This window comes from Hydra viridissima, unplaced genomic scaffold (assembly GCF_058129835.1).
Source record: "Hydra viridissima isolate aposymbiotic clone 2 unplaced genomic scaffold, HvirCarnegie_v1 scaffold_5, whole genome shotgun sequence".
NCBI lineage: Eukaryota > Metazoa > Cnidaria > Hydrozoa > Anthoathecata > Hydridae > Hydra > Hydra viridissima.
Genome location: NW_028324304.1, coordinates 6,240,614 through 6,263,404, shown reverse-complemented (window position 1 = coordinate 6,263,404; position 22,791 = coordinate 6,240,614). Strand labels below are relative to the sequence as shown.

The 22,791-nt window shown below is 28.0% G+C and overlaps 2 protein-coding genes across 6 annotated transcripts; both read right to left on the bottom strand.

Moving 5' to 3' along the window:
• Nucleotides 1-1,110: 1,110 nt before the first annotated feature.
• On the bottom strand, nucleotides 1,111-22,241 carry LOC145188959 (MFS-type transporter SLC18B1-like). Of its 4 annotated transcripts, none has more exons than XR_016452609.1 (16): nucleotides 21,939-22,238; nucleotides 21,603-21,698; nucleotides 11,536-11,609; nucleotides 11,291-11,438; nucleotides 10,946-11,014; nucleotides 10,582-10,672; nucleotides 9,353-9,436; nucleotides 8,909-8,988; nucleotides 7,758-7,856; nucleotides 7,575-7,684; nucleotides 7,161-7,256; nucleotides 6,897-6,971; nucleotides 6,705-6,771; nucleotides 4,029-4,055; nucleotides 3,880-3,926; nucleotides 1,111-1,293 (listed from the first exon to the last, which is right to left on the bottom strand). XR_016452609.1 is itself a non-coding variant. In XM_090087889.1 (16 exons), the coding sequence occupies exons 1-16, from the start codon at nucleotides 22,155-22,157 to the stop codon at nucleotides 1,263-1,265; spliced, it is 1,401 nt and encodes a 466-aa protein (XP_089944015.1). In that variant the 5' UTR covers nucleotides 22,158-22,239; the 3' UTR covers nucleotides 1,111-1,262. The 4 variants fall into 4 exon arrangements, 2 of the variants coding, with proteins under 2 accessions (XP_089944015.1, XP_089944016.1); XM_090087889.1 differs by having other exon boundaries at nucleotides 7,587-7,684; nucleotides 21,939-22,239; XM_090087890.1 differs by lacking the exon at nucleotides 4,029-4,055 and having other exon boundaries at nucleotides 3,880-3,907; nucleotides 7,587-7,684; nucleotides 21,939-22,241.
• LOC145194297 (uncharacterized) lies at nucleotides 13,710-20,683 on the bottom strand. Of its 2 annotated transcripts, XM_090087887.1 has the most exons (15): nucleotides 20,489-20,683; nucleotides 19,625-19,675; nucleotides 19,406-19,482; nucleotides 19,238-19,286; nucleotides 19,011-19,105; nucleotides 18,795-18,878; nucleotides 18,601-18,635; nucleotides 18,449-18,495; nucleotides 18,064-18,123; nucleotides 17,744-17,785; nucleotides 17,607-17,644; nucleotides 17,250-17,296; nucleotides 17,085-17,142; nucleotides 16,881-16,966; nucleotides 14,248-16,662 (listed from the first exon to the last, which is right to left on the bottom strand). In XM_090087887.1, the coding sequence occupies exons 1-15, from the start codon at nucleotides 20,619-20,621 to the stop codon at nucleotides 14,304-14,306; spliced, it is 3,261 nt and encodes a 1,086-aa protein (XP_089944013.1). In that variant the 5' UTR covers nucleotides 20,622-20,683; the 3' UTR covers nucleotides 14,248-14,303. The 2 variants fall into 2 exon arrangements, with proteins under 2 accessions (XP_089944014.1, XP_089944013.1); XM_090087888.1 differs by lacking the exons at nucleotides 14,248-16,662; nucleotides 16,881-16,966 and adding an exon at nucleotides 13,710-13,814.
• Nucleotides 22,242-22,791: the final 550 nt, after the last annotated feature.

Genomic DNA, 22,791 nt, shown 5'->3' with positions numbered 1-22,791 from the left:
ATGTACCTAACAAAAGCGCAAAGGATTATTACCTCTAGACTTCAAAAGACCTGTGACGACCATGCTGAGCCGGGAAATCTCTGCTCCGTGCACACCTTTCGATTTTGGGATAAAATCCAATTGTGATTCTCTGGACCTGCACACCTTTCGATTTTGGGATAAAATCCAATTGTGAACCCTTATATCCTAGTACATTGAGTTACCTGCTTGAGTATAAGATCATTTTTACTGACCGGTCACAGGTATCTTAGTACATCAACACCAGCGCGACACTAAGTTATTCGCTTATAGATAATAGATAGATATTCGCTTATAGATAGTAGATAGATATTCGCTTATAGATAATAGATAGATATTCGCTTATAGATAATAGATAGATATTCGCTTATAGATAATAGATAGATATTCGCTTATAGATAATAGATAGATATTCGCTTATAGATAATAGATAGATATTCGCTTATAGATAATAGATAGATATTCGCTTATAGATAATAGATAGATATTCGCTTATAGATAATAGATAGATATTCGCTTATAGATAATAGATAGATATTCGCTTATAGATAATAGATAGATATTCGCTTATAGATAATAGATAGATATTCGCTTATAGATAGTAGATAGATATTCGCTTATAGATAATAGATAGATATTCGCTTATAGATAATAGATAGATATTCGCTTATAGATAATAGATATTCGCCCAAAGAAATTCTCACAAACATTGTTTAGCAGTAATATTTTGGTACTTTTTCATTTTCGTTATTCTTGAGTAAGAAGAAAAATTTCAAATGAGTAATAATTTAGTTGACCAATAAATTTTAATTTTTCCTTCATTCAATACCATGGGCACAAATTTTTCCATAATATCGGAATAAAAGGACGGAAGTCCATCTACGAAATTCAAAAATGGATGGTTTTAACTTAGAACTTTTGTACACTTGATGAAGGTAATGAAGCTTAAACTGAAGACAAAATGACCAATATTCAATATGAGGCAAGGTTTTATAATATTTGAAATTCTTTTTCATTGAAAATGAAATAAGTTTGCGAATGATGTACTTAGAAAACATACAATAAAAGTTCGACATTTCTAATATAAAAAAATTTATCTTTAAATATTTTAACTTTAAATCACTTTATACATTTTTTTGTTTAATATTAAATCGCTTTTTATTTAATAATAATCGTTGCATAATCTGCAAAGAATTTACAACATAGAACTTGGAGAACCAGACGGTACACAAGAATCGTTCTCTTCATATTAACAATTCCAGTTTGCTTTGCCGACTAAAACAGTAAAAAATATTTTGTTACAAATCTCTTCAAAATAGTTATTCAGCAAAAAAATTTTGGTCGACTGAGATACTTAACAGAGACAATAATTTTTTTTTTAATTAGCAGCAATTAGAGGGTTCCAAGCAAGCTTAGCAAATTTGAAAGGATTACATAACAAATTATTTCTAAATTGAACTTAACTAGGTAAGTAAAACATGAATAATTTTTAATATTAATAAAACTGCTCTTCATTAGTGTAAATGTAGTATTTTAAAGTGTATGGTATGTACGAATTAAAAATATGTGATTCCATACTTATCTTATGTCCAATTAATGATCCCTTTATGCCTTCTTGGCGAAAAAATAAAAATGATATTGTATTTACAATGGCACGACAAAAAAATAAGACGAAAACTGTTGGTTGAAAACAAAAACTTCGATATACAGATAGTCAATTACGCGATGCTATTGATTCTGTTAAAAAAGATACAATTGTATACGAAGCAAGCAGGACGTTAGGAAAATTTTTCTATCGAACTTAGAGAGTTTTGCTCTAAAAATGGAATAATTCTTATTGCTTTGTTCCCAAATACAACACTTATCTCCATGAAGCTGCTTTTGGGCTAATGGAATGGTATGGTGGGTAAGAAATTGCCATTAGAGATTTATAAGTAGCTTTGTTGATAAACCACATCCACCTTTATTTGGCATATTACGTATCATAAATATCTTAGGAATAGCTATCTTTTCAACGATACATAAAATGATCAAAAAAACACGACAAAATACAAAAAACAGATATTTTTACGTTTTTATTGCTGTTTTTTTTTTTTTGTTTTTATTACGGAATTTTGTTATGGAACTTTACAATGGAATTTTAATATGAAATTGATGTGATACCTATTTACTAATATAAGTATATGTAATTTCCAAATAAATTTACTTTCATTTGTTTTTGCTTTTTATCATTTTTTTGAGAAATAGTTTTGTAAATTGTAAAAAAAAGCGAAATTAGAAATTTGTAAATATTTAAGAAATTTAAGAAAAATTATTTTCTTATTTTATGTAAAATCCAATGTATAACATTTCGATGGAATTTATTCATACGTTTAAATTATCAAAACTTCATTGGATCATTTTCACGAACCTACCTCTAATTTTACTACAATAGTCCAATTATAACAAGAAGATTAATAGTAGAAAATCCCCCTTATTCATAAGGTACATTCAATTTGAGGGAATATTTATGTATGTATGCGTTTATGTATTTATGCATGCATATACATCAACAAATACTTGGAAAACAAAAAGAAATCGAAGAAGCAAAAGAATAAGCATTAAAACAAGTGAAAGATCTTAACCCTCTGCGGTCCAACGTCGATTCGGACTCGATAGTCTCAGCGTTAGTTATAAGGTCAGTCGAGTTGAGCTCGACAGAGCAGTGTGCTTAGCTATAATAGAGGTAACCCTTAGTAAAAAAATACAAATATGAATAATGAAATATAGAATGTTAGTATCTGATTTTTTTTTCTTTTTTCTAAAAAAAATGATTTGGACCAGACTGTTGGAATTCCGAAACAAATATAGGACCGCAAAGGGTTAAATCTAAGAAAAAAGAAACATCAATACTCAAAGCAAGCAGAACGATTTCAGGTAATAAAACTAATTAATTACATATGTTTTCAAAAACTAATTTCATTTTTTCTTCGCTTACTATTTCTAGACTTTTTTTGATTATCTAGGAGTCATCTAAGCTTCCAACAGACATGGAAAATCTAAAGTAATTAGCGAATAATAGATATCGGGTAAATGGTAATTTTGAGATACCCTCACAGATAATAAAGATTCAAAGACTTTTCTATAGTCGAAATGACCATTCAAAATGAGCTGTTGGCATGATGGAGCAGTTAGTTCAAAAATAAAAGAAGAAGCAGAAAATACATTCCACCTTTCGAAATAATGAAAGGTCAAATGGAATAAAAGAAAAAAAAAAAAGAAAAACTCAAGAAATAAAGTGTGGGAAATATAAGAAAAACTCTGTAATACTAAAGCCACATCAATGATTCAATAATGAATCAGGGTGTTAACTAGCCTGATAACGCTGTATAAATTTTATTCCTGAGTAACACACTGTGAATGTGTTTGATGAATGTGTTTGTTTCAACAACTACGTCTTTGTGAATGTACATTGAGACTGAACTTAAATAAATTCATTTGTCAATTCATGGAGTACATTTCCTAATTTTGGATATTTTCATTTGAAAATTTTTGAATTTTATCTGATTTTGAAAAAAACAGATTGACGTAACTTTTTACTTTAAAAGATTAAGCCATTTTACTACACTTTAAAAAAAAAATCAATAATACTTTTGCTTTTCCTACAAATTTCATAAAAGCGCCGTTTTTGATTTTTTCATATTATTCCCATGTGTAGAGATTTATGCACTCTGGTTTTTAGAAATTCTTCATACTGACCGCACCTATTACCCACTATATTTATACAAATAATATAAACCTAACTAAGTTAAATAATCTAAAACTTTTTTTGTGGCTTTAATACAGTTTAAATTTATTATTTTTTTAAAAGTAAAAAGGTACCTTTTAAAACAATAACTTTTGACAGTTTCTATTACCAAAAGGATGCACTGAAATTAAAAAATAATAATGCATCATCAAGTATTTATGATTAAATCTTGAAAAAAACAAAACATTCTAAGAGTTTTTTAGAGATTTAAAATATCACTTACCAAAGTTAAAATTATTCCAGAAAAAATCTATGAAGTTAAAACAAGATTTAGTTTAGTACTTCTTTAAGATTTGTTATACATATAGTTATAAATATAGTTAGATAATTATACATATACACGTATACGTATTATACAAATTGATATAAATATTAGATATCAGACTTTGGTTTTTTAATTTTTTACGATTAATAACGATTAAAATAAAAATTTTTGTATAAGTTACTTAAATCTGATTTTGTTAAAATAGAATAAAATCTGAAGTTAATTAAAAATAGAACTCTTTACGCGTTTAAAACAGCCAGGTTTTCAGTGCAACATGTTTACATTCATTTTTGATAAAACCGTAGAGGTTAAAATTAAAAATTGGCTACTTGATATGGCCAATCTTGGTATGCCAGTCAAAGTAACTTCTTCTTAAGGGTGTATCTATTTTACCACATAAAATGAATCTTGACCAAAAAGTAATTGGCACTCGTTGGGCATGCAATTTTTTCAAAGGACATTCAATACTTTCGATTCGAAAGGCTCGGACACTTCCAAAACACAAAACATTTGTTTGCAAACAAGATATTAATATGTGGTTACAAAAACTAATAGTGTATGGATAAAAGTGATTTATCGCCTGTGTTTGAGGATCCTAATCAAATTTGGATCCTTGATGAGTCATCTTTTGATCTGTGCCCTTCTATTAAAATGCAATTGGAATAAAAAAATAATAATAATTGTATAACATCACTGCAAATAGTGATAAAGAAAGTTTCTCAGTCATGATAACGGTAAATACAAGTAATTTATTTGCATCACTTTTGGTTTTCTATCCATATGAACAGCAAATTCTATCAGAAATTGAAGCTGAAATTCCTAACGATCGGGTAATGAGTAAATCAGCCATAAGTTACCAGATACATCCCAAACATTTTACAAGTATATATCTGGACCTTTCATTGAATTTTTAAGAAAAAATAATGTCTCATTGCCAATAAATCTTTTTCTAGATGACCACAAATCATATTTAACCTTAGATTTGGGACAATTTTGCAGAGAAAATGGCATTGCCATTATTTGTTTGCCACCTAATTGCACCCATTTTGCATCTTTTGGATCTTACAAAAGCCCCTTTAAATGTACAAGAAAATGAAGTTCAAAGGAATCCCAAAGAATCCATTGAAATTCCGGTTATAGCAGAACTGTTAAGTCCAATTGATAAGGCCAAAAATGATTTAAAAACTGATATGACACATGACCAATTAAAATCTTTTAGAGCCCATTGTAATCTTATATATTGAACAGGTGCAATAAAACAAGAAGTCTTATTTTATTACTGGCAAAAGAAAATGGACAAAAAAGAAGGTGTTGATCCTACAACTCGAGAAAAGAACATGGTTCTAGAAATGCCATTAGAGGAAATTCCAGTAAGTAATGAGAACTTTACACAACCAGAATCTACAATTGAAATTAATGAAACAGTTTTACTAAAAACACTGTCATTTGTTTGCAAAGTTCAAAGACCTTTGCAAACAAATGACAGTGTTTTCGAGTTATTATTTATTAGTCTAGAAGAATTTCAGAGCAAAAAAGATCAAAACAAGCAACAAAAGTTTCATAAGTCATTACATCTGAAGAATATATTGCTAATTTAGAGGAGAAAAAGAGAGCTAAAGAAGAATTAGAAAGACAGAGAATTGAGAAAAAGCAAGAAAAGTAAAAGGAAAAGAAAAACAGAGCTAAAAAGGAATTAGAAAGACAGACAAGAGAGAGAGAAAAAAGCTGAAAAAGATTCTGAGAAACAGAAAAGAAAGCAAATTTGTCAAGAAAATTTTAAAGAAAAACAAGAAAAAGCTAAAAAGTCTAAAACTAAGTAAAATTATAAGTAGAAAAATGGAAAGGAATTTAAATTTTATTTTATGTGTAGAATTAATAAATTTCTGTCAGAAAAATAATGTCTTTAGTGTATTAGTCATTTAGTATTCAAGAAATATACAATACTAAACATTAGGACTTTCTTTTTTACTTATTAGTACTTTCTTTAATTCCAAACAAAATTATAGTAATTTCTTCTTGTCATCACCTCAAACTACACCACAGCTTATATTAAGACTTTTTTGAATATATTCATGCCTAAAATAGGGTAAAACTGAAAATTTATTTATTATTCTACAATATTATCAAAAAGCAAAAATTTGAATTCATTATTTATTAGTATAAATTCGCTCCTATAAATTGAGATACCGAAAACTAGGACTTTCTTACATCACACCACGGTATACAGAAATTTTTTTTTAATAGTAATTAATCGAAAAATCAAAATCCAGTCTCCAAAGAAGACTCATTTAATGCGCATAAACACAATTTGAAAAACATGTTTTAAAATTGTTTGTAAGTACTCTCTTAAATAAAAGTTCTCGATGTTGCTTACACAAAAATATTTTGCTTATATTGAAAATCCTAATTTTTATAGAAAGTTTTATTTGAAACTATTGATTCATTTTAAAAACAAATGTGGATAAAAAAAATATTTTAATGAATGCCAAACTGAACACCAAATCTAATTAAAATATTAGTAAAAAATCATTTTATCAAATACAAAATGTTCTAAAAGTATTAATTAGACTTAAGTATTTGATAACTTAATGACTCTAACAAAATCAATTAAGATTTAAACAAAAAATAATTAACTGTTGCGGTGGACTCAAAAGAATATTTTTCAGTAAGAAAGCTTCCCAAAGTCGGACCAATAAGGGCCCTAATAAAGATTTATAGAATTAAAGTATGGAAAAGGTAAAAAAAGGTAAAATAAATATGACAAACAAAAAATATGTTAAATGTCAAGTCATCACCTTACTTTTAACATAATTAACTACAGTTTACCCGATTGAGAAACAGCTATTATATATTCCAGAAATAAGCCCGCTGGTTGCTATTGAATCAGTATATCCAGCATTACTAAAGAAAAATTTTAAGAAAAATAAATACCAAAATATTTTCTGTACAATCTATTTCTTGTTATCTTTTGATTATTTAGTTACTTACAACTTTTAATTTCTTTGTTTACTCTCTTTTATTTCTATATTTATTTAAAAGCAATTAAAAATATTTATTTTTAAATGTTGGTCTTAAAACCTTTATCCTTACATAGCAGTTAAATGCATGTCTGCAATAGATGGAATCAAAGCACATGAGATAGAAATTCCCAAAACACCAAGTGAAAGACTCAATGTTAACAATGTTCTAAAATAAAAATCTTTTTTTTTTAAAGAATGTTTGTGGTTTGTAATGTTTAAAACAGCAATTAAGAATTATATAGAATTGAATAAAGAGATGGTTCCAAAAAAAATCTCTTTCAACTCTATTACATAGTTTATATACAAAAGAAAAAGCTGAAATAATAAAACAGAAGTCAACTAATATGGGAAAAAAACTAAATAATAAAAAGTTTATTGAAAAGGTTAGACAATTGGAGGATCTGATAAAAGATGATAAAATCTATAAACTAAGAAATTTAAGGAGATATATTTAAAAAAAGGAAGCATTTGACTGCAGTCATACAAAAAGTCCTACTGAGGAACAAATGACTTTAAAAAATGAGATGGCCCAAGAAACAAAAGCGTAGTAACAGATAATAGCTGCCCAATGATAATCAAGTATCGAGATTTGATCTAAAAGAAAATTAAAGTTAATAAAGTAATTACAATATAAAGAAATCTTAAAAAGGATATTATAACAACAAACCAATTTATCAGTGATGAAACCTATTAAAGGTGTCAGAACAGTGTAAGTACCAGGCATAATCAGAAAGAAATAACCAACTTTATCACTTGCTAAACCATTCTAAAGATAAAATATAACATTTATTTACATTAAATGTTTTTATTTCACATTTTAAAAATAACCTGAAATTTTATGAAAAAAAACATTTGAACCTTATGTAATAAATATCATAATGGCAGCAATTTACCTTCTTTCACTGAACATTTTAATTGTTCAGAAATGCATGAATATTATTTAAAAAGATTTAGGAGGTTTGGAATAAAATAATTGTGAATGAAAATGATAAGGTATTTACTATCCCTTACAAAGATCAAAACTTTTATTTTAACTTTTAAACTCATAGTTTGACTAAAAAAGCCCAAACAGAGAGGCTGAAATTCTCATATAAATGTTACATAAGGCTACATAACTTATTTGCTTTGGTATGTAAAACTACAAGTTTGAAATACAAGGAGTTTCACATATGAAATGTTTGTAGTAAATGGTACCATTCCACATGATTGTACTTGAATGTTCATGATAAGATAGCAAAGAGCTGGGTTATGTAAAGGTATGATATGACTAATTTTAATGTGAGTACCAACAAAGAATGCCTTGACAAAAAGGACTATTGTGCATCTATTATGTGAGGCATCTTTAATGGTAAGAGTTAATATTTGTTTTAAGCAATATTTCTTTTAAAGAAACAGAACTTTGAAAAGAGATAAGTTTAGGAAGAGATGATGCATGAAGAACACTATAAAGAAAAACTACTTTGAAAAAAGTTCAGTTGGGGAAGAGATGATGCATGAAGAACACTATAAATCCTTGAAAATAACCAACATTGTGATTAAATCATTGGAACAACAACAGAAATTACAGACTTACACTGCCCCTGCCTCTTTATACAGCCCACCTTAAACTCAACATTCTATTTATTTGGATCATATTTAAGTCGCTTCAAAACTTTATTTCACACTTTTATAAGACTTCACATGGATTGCTTGTTGGTAGCAATAATATTTTTAGGCTATCAAAATAACTTTGATTGATGGATTTAAAATGTTTTATTTTAACTTTTTTGAAGCCCTTAAATATTAAAAGATAAAACATATAAAAATACAAAAACTTACATTTGTTATTTTCTCAAGTTGATTGGTCAACAATGGTTCAATAAATGTGATCATTGCTGCACAGAGCACAACCACAAAAGCTAAATGAATAATTAATTACTAGAGCTCAAAAAATCATGAATGCTCTAACTGCTAGGAAACCTTGTCAAATAATTTTTCTTTCCAGTATAAATTTATGAATAAAACACTACTTAAATAATCCACTGAGGAAAATCAATATAATGCCTAAAAAAACATTATAGAGACTTTTTTGCTACACCTGTTTCTATTTTAGATTGAAAAACTTTGATTGGATTAATGATTAATTTATTTTGGCTCTAAGAGAAAGTTCAACCAGCAAAATTACAACCAAGTTTAATTAAAAATTAGTTTTAAAAAAAATACACAAGAATAGTCATCATCAAGTCATCACAGGACAAATATCAATTTGATAAATTAACTTACACACCAAACATATGCCAGGAATAGAAATGATTTTTGTTAATGAGCCTGGTTCTTCGTTTCTTTCATCCCCAATAGATGAGAGCTCTATAATTTTACCACATCAGCAACATTTAACATAAAAGCAAATTAGAATAACTCTATAACAAACTCTAGCTTAATTGTCAAATCCATAAAGGTAAATTTAAAAATCTGTACAATTATTACATCAACATTATTGTTAGTTTAGTAATTATTGCGGTAATATCATTACTTTTGTATTCTTAGTAAATTAGCTGTTAATGGCAAATTATGCTTTCATGTTTTACGTGAAAATTAAGCTGCCAGTGTTGGAATAATGTCAATAAAGAAAAAAATTGAACCCAAAACAGAACTTTGTTTCTGAATGGAACAAGTATTTTCTGAAAATTTCAGAATTTAAAGTAATTTGGTTTTTCAATGAAACAAACTGTTATGTTATAACTACATCAATAGATCCTCAACACAAGTTCCCAACACAAGATGGTTTGAAGACACATGTGTGACCCTGGTTTATAAAATGATATTTTATGTTCTAACTTCTATTAAGAGTTCTCTAAAGCAAAGGATTTTAATATCACAACCAAATTTTTTTGGTGAAAAATAAAACAAAGATGTTTTTACCACATACAAATGTTTTTAATTTTTACAACACAAGTGTATTTTAAAATTTATATAAAGTTTTAAAAATCTTCAAATGTATAACTCAATGCAGAAAACATTTATTTAGATTAATTCTCAGTACACCTTCTATTTAAAAACTAAGTTATTTTATACTTTTGCTGACACATATTTATTCTTCTTGATGTTTATTCCTGCTATCTTTGCTATATGAAAAACCCATGTTGTTATGTTTGCTGGATATAGAACCCACCCTAATATTCAACCCATAAAAATCTACTGAACTTTTTAGATATTTTTAATTTTTTTGGTAAGTTAAAACCAGGGCTATAAAAGAAACAGCATAAAACAACATGCGTATTCTTATAAACAATTATACCAATACAAACTGTTAGTATTTTTGCTCAAATACATTACAGTTATATAAATGTTTATTAGTATCAATTTTAATGTTATATTTGTTAATAACATTAATGATTTGTTTATTGTCAATACAGCAAATTGAAATTATAGTAATACTGCATATTGTAATTATAGTAATACTGCATATTGCAATTATGTTAATAGTTTTTTTATCATAAAGTAATAATTACCAGCTTTATTTGGAAGAATAAAGTATAGAAGCACTAGAAGAAGAAATGTCATGCTACCATACACTATAAATGGAAGCTTAAAATGTCCTACCTAAAAAATTAAAAAATTTCACTGCAAATTTTGTTAAAGTTATTAAGATTTTAAAACTGAACTCAAGCTATGTCAAATACAAAGACAACAATTTTTCTCTATTCCTGCAGTATTGCCATTCTAAAAAAAGATGAAGATGGTCATTTTGTGAGATAAATTTCAAAATTGAAGAGTTTAACTGATAGTTTTTGAAACATAAACTTGATGTTATAAGATGAGATGATATAAAACAATCATTAAAAAAAATACTTTTTCTAGAAATATTGAACAAACCTTGTACAAGATTCCTCCAACAACAGGACTAGTCATTAAACCAGCACCAGTAAATATTTCCAGTATGCCCTGAAAAAGTAAATGGAATAAAATAACAACTCTATAACAGCTTGATAATAATATAATACAAATTAAAGACTGGTTACATACAATAAAAATGTTAGTTCAAGATAAGCAGTCTATAAAAAACAATAAACATTCAAATACAAAGTTATTCCTCAAACGCTTTATGCTCTTTTGCAAGATTATACTTCCTGCTTAAAACTAAATTCTCATAGAGAACCAAATAAAATAATTTAGAAAAAAAATAATTCGTAAATTATTCAAAGAAAAATTAATGCTCACATAAATTACAGCTTTGTTTTCTTTAAACACCACAGCAACAATTGCTAATTCTGCAGTTTGTACACATGCTGTACCAAAAGCAGTTACAGATCGAATAGCAAAACAAAAAACAATAAATAAGGTGCTATCAGCAATAAGGGAAGTATACCTAAGACATAGACATACAAGTAACCATTAAAATTAATACAGTTAGTTGGAATCGCAATGCAATTAGGCATCAACAAATAACCTAAATTGAATGTTACCCAAAAAGCACTTCAGCGTAAGCTTCAATAAAACAACCAATTAGTAATGTGAACTTTGGACCAAATTTAGGAAGCTAAAAATCAAATAGAATTGCTTTTTTATAAAATTACAATCTATATTCCAAATTTTTAATAGTGATATTTATCTTACTATTAATATTACTAATATTTATATTACTTTTGTTAAAGAGTGGCACAAAAGGCCACTCTTTAACAAAATCATATAAGCAGATTAAATTTCAATGGTTTTGAAAAAAGTTTTTGAGTTTTTATTTCAAGAAACAAGTGTGAGGCAACTTTTACCCCACCCTATCATTATTTATTTTTATTATTAATTACTATAACTATTATTTACTATTATCATTATCATTATTATTATCATTATCATTATTATTATTATTATTATTATTATTATTATTATTATTATTATTATTATTATTATTATTATTATTATTATTATTATTATTATTATTATCATTATCATTATCATTATCATTATCATTATCATTATCATTATCATTATCATTATCATTATCATTATCATTATTATTATTATTATTATTATTATTATTATTATTATTATTATTATTATTATTATTATTATTATTATTATTATTATTATTATTATTATTATTATTTTTATTATTACTATTATTATCATTATTATTATCATTATTATTATTATTATTATTATTATTATTATTATTATTATTATTATTATTATTATTATTATTATTATTATTATTATTATTTTTATTATTACTATTATTATCATTATTATTATCATTATTATTATTATTATTATTATTATTATTATTATTATTATTATTATTATTATTATTATTATTATTATTATTATTATTATTATTATTATTATTATTATTATTATTATTATTATTATTGCTGTTGTTGTTGTTATTATTATCATTATTACTACTACTACTACTACTACTACTACTACTACTACTACTACTACTACTACTACTACTACTACTACTACTACTACTACTACTACTACTACTACTACTACTACTACTACTACTACTACTATAACTGTTGCAAATGAGCCCTCGCGTCACCTAACTAATCATCGAGCATACGCAACGGAAATTTAAGATTTAGAGCTACTTTTTTTTTCTAACACTGCGAAATGATGATAACTTTGAGTTTATGGTATTTTCTAGTGCATAAATTACATCAGCGCCACTCAACTTTACGTTTATTGACAAGCAGTTGCTTATGAAGGTAACATGAGGGCAAAACAACATTCCCTCGCTAAGAACAAATTTGAAAAAAAAAAACAGCTTAAGAGTTTGAAACACCATTAAAATCCCCCTAAGTTTACCCCAGTTTCACAACTTTTCATAAATTACTTTTGCTAAAAAATTTCCCTACTTGCATTTTTATTTTCTGAGAATAAGCTCGAGCGAAGTTACTGAAATCTGTTTGATCGGCTCGCTTTCGTGAAAACTTTCAATGTGCAACAGTAAAATGATACATTTAGACGATCGCTTTATTTTCGCACTTCCAAGCAAAAGTAATGCATTTTTTTTATGAAGTTTTTATTTAGAAGTATAATTATGTCTAAAGTAACTTAGTTTGAGTGTTGACATTATCTTGAAAACAAGTAACAGCCTACAAAAAATTCTTATTTCGTGAAGCATGAGGGCTCACTTTTTTTAAAAGTAAAGTATTGATTAGCTTCTGTTTTATACATGCAAAAAGTTTGAAACTTCTAAATAAGTAATAGATTTTTTTCCAAGACTTGTATATTTCATGCTTTTTATGCTAAATGCTTGATTTTGCGGTTGAATGTTGACTTTTAAGGCTCAAACTATTAGCGTAACGCTAGGGCGCCTCTACAAAATTTGATAAATTTTCTAACGTTTATACAGATATAAATTGAAAATAACTGGGGGATTGTTTAGTGCAGAGTACTAGAAGGCTCAAAAATTTTTAACAGCTAAAGGTATTTTTTGAAATTATATTAAACAAAGCAGCCACAAAAAAAAAAAAAATAGATTTTTGACACCATGTTTACAACACAACAGCTTTAATAGCGTTTCCTGGCAAAAGTATATGAAAGAAAATGTAGAAATTTGAATCGCTTTCATTGTTTCGTTCTTCGTTTGTTTCAATCGCTTTCGTTTAAATCAGGCGATTGTAATGGCCATCTTAAATCAATATATTTGGAAAATATTCGGTGTGGAAATTGTTGCCAATAAACTCCATTGCCACACGTTGTACAGGGTGTTGCACCATCTTGCTTAAGCTATATGCTGGCATTTGGTGGCAAAATAGCGAACCAATATCATGAAAACAAAAAAAAAATTTAATTAGAAAAACTATAAACCAATAATGAAGTTGAGTAGTCATGAGTTTTAAACAAAATTATAAGCACCAATTACTCAAAACAGACTCCTAATAAATCTCAACACAATTTGTTGACACTTCATTTCCTTATTCGCCTTGGCTATTAGTTTATGATTTAAAAGAAATATTTTAGTTTTAAAATGTGTTTTTTAAATCATAATAACAGTGAGCACCACGAGAAGGTTAGCCATAGGACTTTGCTCACCGCCTTCGATAAGTTACACTTTGCCTCCTTTTCAAAATTAAAAAAGCCATTTAAATTTAGCTAAAGTACCTCAAAACATAGCTATACAGTTTCAATATCTATTTTCACAAGTGTCATATTCTGACATTCTCCTCCGTTGACTAAAAAAAAGAACAAAAAGTTGAACTAAAAAAAAATCAAACAAAAGCATTTACAAAGAAATATTCTTTTGTCTTTCAGTTCTCATTTTAACAATCAATGATTGAACCCCAAACTTTTTTACCAGGCTCTCTAAATCTGGGTGCTTTGTTAAATTTGATGTAAACTTTTTTTTCACAATTGGCTCGTCAGAAAATATAACAGACGATAGGTGCTTGTATATAAGCCTGTTATCTTCTTCAGAAAACTCTTTTCGAATCTTTTTAAACACCATTTCTGGAGAAGGTGCAACAAAATCAACATCGTCATCACTAAACAATGTTAAATCTTCAGGTTCAAAAATTTTTCTTTTGTTTTGGTTTTCATTTTTTCGTCTAAGGTTATAGATCTTAGGAGAACTATTACAAGCAGTGCTACTGGTAATTTCTTCTTCTTTCATTTTTACTTCTAAAACCTGATAAACTGGTTCGACTACCTGATTTATTGCTCCTGTAGTCGAAGATGTAATCAATTGATCAGCTGGAACCGATGCCGTAGCTATGCCTTTTTTGCGGATTTCATGCCTCACTTTATCTACAATTTTCTTTATCTCAGTGTTGCATCCTTTAAAACCATCCGCCACTGACATTTTTTTTCTAACATCAGCTACTGTAATTGACCCTTTTTTAATCTCCTCTTTGAACAGATCCATAATGTTGCTTTCCTCTTTCTTTTTTTCTTTGTTACCTGAGAAGTCAGACGATCTCTGAACATAACGTAATTGAGAGCTGGTATTAGATGCCAAATTACGCCTATCAAATAAAGCATATTTATTTTCAGCAACTTTTAGACTGTGACACAGATGCTGTGCAGCATCATGCTTTAAACTTGGAAAGTCGCCATGTACTTTGCTCGTTGTATATTTCCTTACCAAGGTTGGATTCATTTTGGAAAAATCTTTTGGTTTTTTACCTAAAGCACGGTTCCAAAACAAACTAAACTGCGATGTTATCATGGATGAATCCATCGCAGCACCGTTGTAACTAAGAAAAACAGTTTCCTTGTCAGTGGGATTAGATATTCCTTCTAATTTATTTCGAAGAAATTCTATGTACTTTGATACTTCATTGTACAGCTCAACGGTCATTACAATATTGGCTGGACCTTTGTACCCTGTCTTGTGTTTTTTCACACTGATGGTGTAACTACTATCTTTATAGAGTGCCTGGCGAAATTCACCAATAGTCATATTGGCAGTTGCCCCAGGCCTTGATGCATTGTTGAATAATGTGTATGCCAGCAAATATGACCTGGCTAAACAATAATTAGACTTTGTTATAACAAAACCAGTGCTGTTGCAAATTTTAATAACGTTTTTTGCACTTTTAACATAGTCAGATTTGTCTAGCTGAACTATTTCTTCTGCAGAAGGAAAATTATGAAAGTCTTCCATATCTTTTTCATGCTGTCTTTCCTGAATCCCCTTCCATAGACTACGCTTCCACTGCTTTATTAAAACTTTTAACTTTGCATACTCATCACTGGAAAGGATTTCAGTTCTTTCTTTCAATATGCAAAAATCCAAAAAAATTTGGACAGAACCTAAATATGTTTTAATTGTTCCTGGCTGTTTTTGGTCTTGCTGCAATTTCAACATCCAAGAATTCAAAAAAGAAGTACATGCTAGATGCTTGTAATTGATATCATCATCTGCTGCATGTCGAACAGCACCCATAACTACATTTTTATGTTTTAATGCAGTACGATAAGGTTTGATTCCACCATCAGGACTTTGCATCCAAACTACAAACTCTTTCAGAAAGCTTTCTTCTTCATTAGAAGCCATGTAAAACTTCTCTTCGCCATCATCAAAGTCAACAGAGGAACCTTCAGACTCAGAACCAGATGTTACCTTTTCACTTCTGTTATGGTTTACGTTTAGCTTAGTTTTTTCATTATTCTCTAGTCTCTTATCAAGATATTGTAAGGCAAGCCAATCCTCATCTTCACTGTCAGATTCACTAGCCAAGAAATTACTATCTTTGTGAATGGCTCTTTCAAAGCAATTTTCCAATAACCCATCTTCTTCTGTACTTGATGAATCCTGAGATGAACTCAAAGTCTCATGCGGCACTTCATCTCTAAATGTTTCAAGGACAGGTCTTGAGAATGCCATTGCTTTTTGAACTTCCTCTTTAGTTTTCAAACCATGGAACTGCCTAAGGTGATTATTCATGCGTTTCACTTCTTTGGAGCAGTGCAAAAATCCACATATTTGTTTTTTGTAAGTGCGGACCTTAGAGCGCCTTTTAGAAGGAGAAAGAACTTTTCTTTCCAAGTTCAAGTTAAAATTTATTCTTGCACTCTCTGCTTTTGAGGCATCCCAGCCATGTTTTTTAGACATTAAATGTCGCTTTAGGTTTACCACTTCTCTAAAAGTAGAAAACTTGATCAAACTCAAAAAAATTAAACTTCATTAAGTTTTACTAGCTAAAAATAAAGTGTCTAGCTTTCAAATTAGTACTAGTCTTCTAAGTTATTAAGTAAAATCCTAACAAGTTGTCAAAACTGAATGCCATTTAACAATGATCTATGGTAGTGTTAAGGTATGATAAAACTGTTGTAACAGTTGTATTTCTACAAAACTCACTCATCACAAGCAGGACATTTTACTTTACGACGGGTATTAGGAGGCAATAATTCTTTTGAGGCAATTCTTTTCATTTCTGACAGTACCTTTTACAATAAAAAACAAACAATGTCACATAAAATAACTTGATTTATTAAAATGCATTACATTGGCCTGATAGTGATCAATGATAAAAAAACGAATGTTAAAGTAAAAGATGCATACCTTTGTTGCTTCTTGAAAATCACCTTTGTCAAGTGCTCTCATTATTTCACTCTTCATGCTTAAATAAAAATACTGAAATTAAAAATATAATTGCTTAGAAAAACATATTTTTTTTTATTATAATATTATTATGTTATTAATAGTGTTAACTTAAAACTAGTTAACCTTTCATTATTCATTTTGGAGCCTGCAGTTTTTACCATCAATACGGCCTAGAAAGCAAAAGTGAATAATATATATATATATTTATTTTTTTTATGATAAAGAGTTTAATACACTTTTGATATGAACACTTTGCTTTAGGTGCTTTACTCATTACTTATATTTTCTATTAAAAGTTTTTCTAAGTGCAGAACAAATACAAACTATGCTCTTAACTACTAAAGTCTACTTTTAAGTTAGGCTTAGTCTCATTCATTCTAGGAAACAACTTTTGTTCATAATTGTGAAATAGTGGTATGCTATACAAAATACTTTCATACTAAAATTAAATACTAATACAATGTTAATAATAATTAATACTTCATTGTCAAATCTTCTTGGGGAAACTTCATAAACCTCTAAAAAGATTTAATATTTTTGAATAAAGACTACAAAGCAATCAAATCAAAACATTGTTAACTAACATTATTTATGGTAAAACTACAACAACTGTGTACCTAAACTGGTTTTCTGAGCCCACCTTTGAAGACGCTCTTCCTCTAAAAAATTATAACACCAGTCATCCGTTTTCTCATAACCAAGAAGTTGAAAACAAAGAAATGAACAGATATATGAAAGCTAAAAAGATCTGATTCTTTAAACCAAGACAGGTTTTATATTTAAAAACATTGGAAAAGGTAATTCCTAAACAAGTTATGCCAAAAACCCTATGTAATTTTTATTGCAAATCTTTCAGTTTCAGCAGGGAGATAAAAACCTAATAAAAATATTTGTAATGAAAATGAAATGGAATAAACTAGAAATGCAAATAACATACTATTCAATTCTTTATTCCTTAAGCCTCTCATTACAAAATCAGCAAATGACTCTTTCTCACCTATATATTGAGTTAAAAATATTATGCTGTAGATATTATTGTTTGCTACTAGTAAATCAAAATTTCTTATTCTTTTATCGTTTTAAAAACTCAGTATGATTAAACAATTCTAAACATAAATCCCAGTCATCCAATCAACTATTAAAAACTACCCAATATTAAGGTTAAATTTTAACTTCTTAAGAGATTATCTCTCAAGAAATCAAAACTTATCTTTTATACATAGTAACTTAATAAAGGATAGTATCTTATTATAGAGATATGATTTTAATATTTCACGGTATTTGATTGGTTAAAAATGATAACAAACACTGTAAGTCAATACCAGTGTCATGTGAGCTTTCATCACTTAAGTTTGAACTGTTTTCTTTCCTGAAAATCAACAAATTTTACTACGATAAACTATATTAGACAACGAAAGAAACAAAAACTATATTATTATGAAAATAAGAAAAAAAAACCATTTAAAAAGCCTACCTTTCAGTAAGGAACTCATTTAAAAAAACTTCTGCCTGTAAAAAAAAAAGTTAAGTAAACATATTTAATAAGAAAAGGAATAAAAAAACATCAATTTAAACTTTAATTAACTCAATTTCTTACCGTTAAAGTTTACCCAAAGAACTCATTTAACTGGTTTTGAAAGGATAAAAATATAAAGTTTAATTTCATACTTGAATTCTTGACCATTTCTGAAATTTTGAAAATAGACTTATTATTGCTTCAGGTACAAGAACCTTGTAAACATAATCATTGTCCTAAAAGTTAAATAACAGCATAAAATTTATCAAAAAGTTAAACAATATCAAAAACTTTGTCAATACACAACAGAACTAAAAAATGAATTCAACTTCTTAAATAAAAAGAATTACTCAACTTCTTGTATATACCTTAATTTTAGAAAAAACTGATCCTAATGCTGAATATAGGTGGCTAGCTTGTTCCTCTGATAACAAATCAAGCAATTCAATATCAGACATATTTTCTAAAATTAATTGTTGCAGTTCATAGACTTCATAAGTTTGAATTTAACTATGCAAATTCATTAAGTATTTAATTAAAAATTGTTTAAAGTAAAACAATGGCTTTTTTAAAAACAATTAAAAAATATATATACTTTTTTGAAGACCACCTTCTTTATAGATGTTGTGCCTGTAACTATGCAACTATGAAAGTTAAATAAGACATTAAAGACAATTATTTTTAATGACTAAAAATGTTTGTTGATGTGTGTGTGTAACAGCATTTATACAAACAGCCATTTGGTGTAGAATTAATTACTTACTTCTCCAGAAAAAATCATTTTCATGGTTTGAGATGCAGCAATGTCTTTCAACTCTTCTTTATTAAATTTTGGAAAAACTTAAACATATGAAACATATTTTGAAACATTTTCTGGAGAAAGAAACATAGATAAAGAAATATACATATATGTATGCATAAAGAGAATATAGATATACACATATATACAGAAAAAAAAAATTGTACTAGCATTAAAACTAACCTTGACCAACAATATTTTCTTTATCTGTTATAACTTCACCAGCAATGCTACCTATGGTATAAAGGGGACAGCATCTGTATCTATGTTATCTATTCTTAATCAAGTTTCTGTAAAGACAATGATGTATGTATGTATGTATGTATGTATGTATGTATGTATGTATGTATGTATGTATGTATGTATGTATGTATGTATGTATGTATGTATGCATGTATGTATGTATACATGTATGTATACATGTATCTAGCTAGCTACAGATGCAATTAACTACGCATGTAACTAGCAATGTATGTATCTATGTGTGTATCTAGCTATGCATGTCTCTAGCAATGTGTGTATCTAGCTATACATGTATCTAGCAATGTGTGTATCTAGCTATGCATGTATCTAGCTATATATGCATCTATCTATGTGTGTATCTAGCTATGTATATCTCTAGCTGTGTGTGTATTTAGCTATGTATTTATCTACCTATGTATGTATCTATCTATGTGTGCATCTAGCTATGTATGTCTCTAGCTATGTATGTAGCTAGCTATGTATTTATCTAACTATGTGTGTATCTAGCTATGTATGTATCTTGCTGTGTGTGTATTTAGCTATGTATGTCTCTAGCTATGTATTTATCTAACTATGTATGTATCTAGCTATGTATGTATCTAGCTATGTACGTATCTAGCTATGTATGTATCTTTGTGTGAATATCTATATTGTGTGAATATCTATATTTACTTACTAGTTTCACATTACCATATCTTATAGCAGCTCATATTTTACCTTGATAGCTGCTATGGACTGTATATGCATTTATAAATTTAAAAAAAACATTAGCACAAACAGAATAATATAAACGAATCAATATACCAGAACAAGTTTTACAAATAATGTAGCCATTCCCAACTGTGCCTCCTTGACATTTGATGTCTACATTATTTTTACACAACACACATGATGAGCCAAGTGTTGATGTATCATGGCATATTGAGCAAATTAGCATTTTTACTAAACTTTAAACTTAATAAAAACTGAACAATTATAATTGAAGCATAAAATATTATATTTTAAATGAACCAAAAAACGTAGAAAAAAAAAAATTCATAGAAAACCCACTTAAGGTTTTCAGATTTGTTAACGGCATATTATTAAACTCGCTCACTAAAAATATTTGAAATCGTAGCGTTAGGGCTCAAGAGCCCTTATGCTACCCACGTACGGGCTCAAAAGCCCGATGTTGGTAACATGAGGGCTCAAAAAGTAACGTTAGGGCGCACTTCGTAACCTAAGGGCGATTTTCGTAACGCGAGGGCTCCAAAAACGTAGATTCAGGGCTCACGAAAACTACTACTACTACTACTACTACTACTACTACTACTACTACTACTACTACTACTACTACTACTACTACTACTACTACTACTACTACTACTACTACTACTACTACTACTACTACTACTACTACTACTACTACTACTACTACTACTACTACTACTACTACTACTACTACTATTATTATTTACTACTACTACTACTACTATCATCATAATTATTATCATGATCATTTTTATTTTTATCATTTTTCTTATTTTAATGGTTCTTGTTCTTTTTGTTGTTAATTTTGTTGTATTGCTGTTGTTATTGCTATCACAACTATTATGACTTATAAAAGTAATTTTTCAGAGAGAATGTTATGACTAAAAGTATACTGATAGTATCAAATGCTTTTGAGAAGTTTTTAAACACAGACTGTAAGAAACCTATTTTGTGCTTTTAATAATTCTATAAAATGGGTGAAATTTCATAAGCAATTACTAATTGTTAATAACATTTAATTATTCATAACACAATTACACAATAAAGCAAACAAAAGAAGTTGTTCATCTATAATAGTTTTTTTTAACTTTATTCATATAATTTAGAGCATTTTAACAAATTTATAACCCTAAAAAAAATTCTTGGTTAGATTGGTGAGATCACTTACCAACTTTCCTATCAATGGTGCAAATATAAACATCACCAAAGCAAAAGTGGAAAATATCAGTCCAGATACAGTTTGACTGACTCCTTTAGTTTTTGCCTTTTAAATAGTAACATAGCATGTATATTTTGCCTATTAAATAGTGTGTACATATGTATGTATGTATGTATGTATGTATGTATGTATGTATGTATGTATGTATGTATGTATGTATGTATGTATGTATGTATGTATGTATGTATGTATGCATGCATGAATGTATGTATGTATACATTTATGTAACAAATACAATAAGTATTTTGTTTGTTACTTAAATCAAACTCAGCAGAATGTACTTACCACCATTGTAAAAAATGGAGCCATTAAAGCTAATGCACCATATGATACAAAATATCCCATAGATAGTAAAATAACTATTTTTGTTTTCGTTTGAACTTTTGGTAAAATTGGATTTCTAGCATTATTAAGTTCATTACAAGGATTGTTCAGCTCCTGCATAAGACTTTTGTTAGAATCATTTATTGATGAGGAACATTTTCTTTGGCCTAATTTCACCATTTCTAAAATATAAACTGGGTATAGAATATGACTAAGGTATATACTACTTCTTAAAAAACTGATTGTTATTGAGTTCTATCTTGATATTGAACTGCATTTTTAGATCGTGAAAACTAAGAAAAAAAATACAGACAAAATTAAGGTTGGTTTTCATCATTTAATCCTATATATAATATGTTAACCCTTTCATGCACCAATTATTTTTCCATAACTAATACAACCCATAAAAAATCATCTACAAAATGACAGTGGTACTATGAAATGTTAAAGTAGACTTTTTCTACAGCCTTTTTCAATTCACATTTATAAGATGATATTGTTTTTAATCGGTTAGAATGCATCATTTGAATTGGGGAAGCTTAGTTTAATTTGTTGTTATAAAAAAACCCAGCGCATGAAAGGGTTAACAATGAAATAAGAAAAATTTTAATTTGAAGAGAAGAATACAGCTGTTTAGCAAAGATTCCCAGTTTTCAGGTTTAACTAACGTTAAAATTAACAAAATCTATTCTTAGGTTGTCACTTTTTACTGCTTTAAGTTATATAACTTCATAATGAATATTCTGCAGGAGTTTACAATTTTAACGAATTCTTTAAAAAACCCTTGGTCAATAACATTCACCACGTGCGTTGA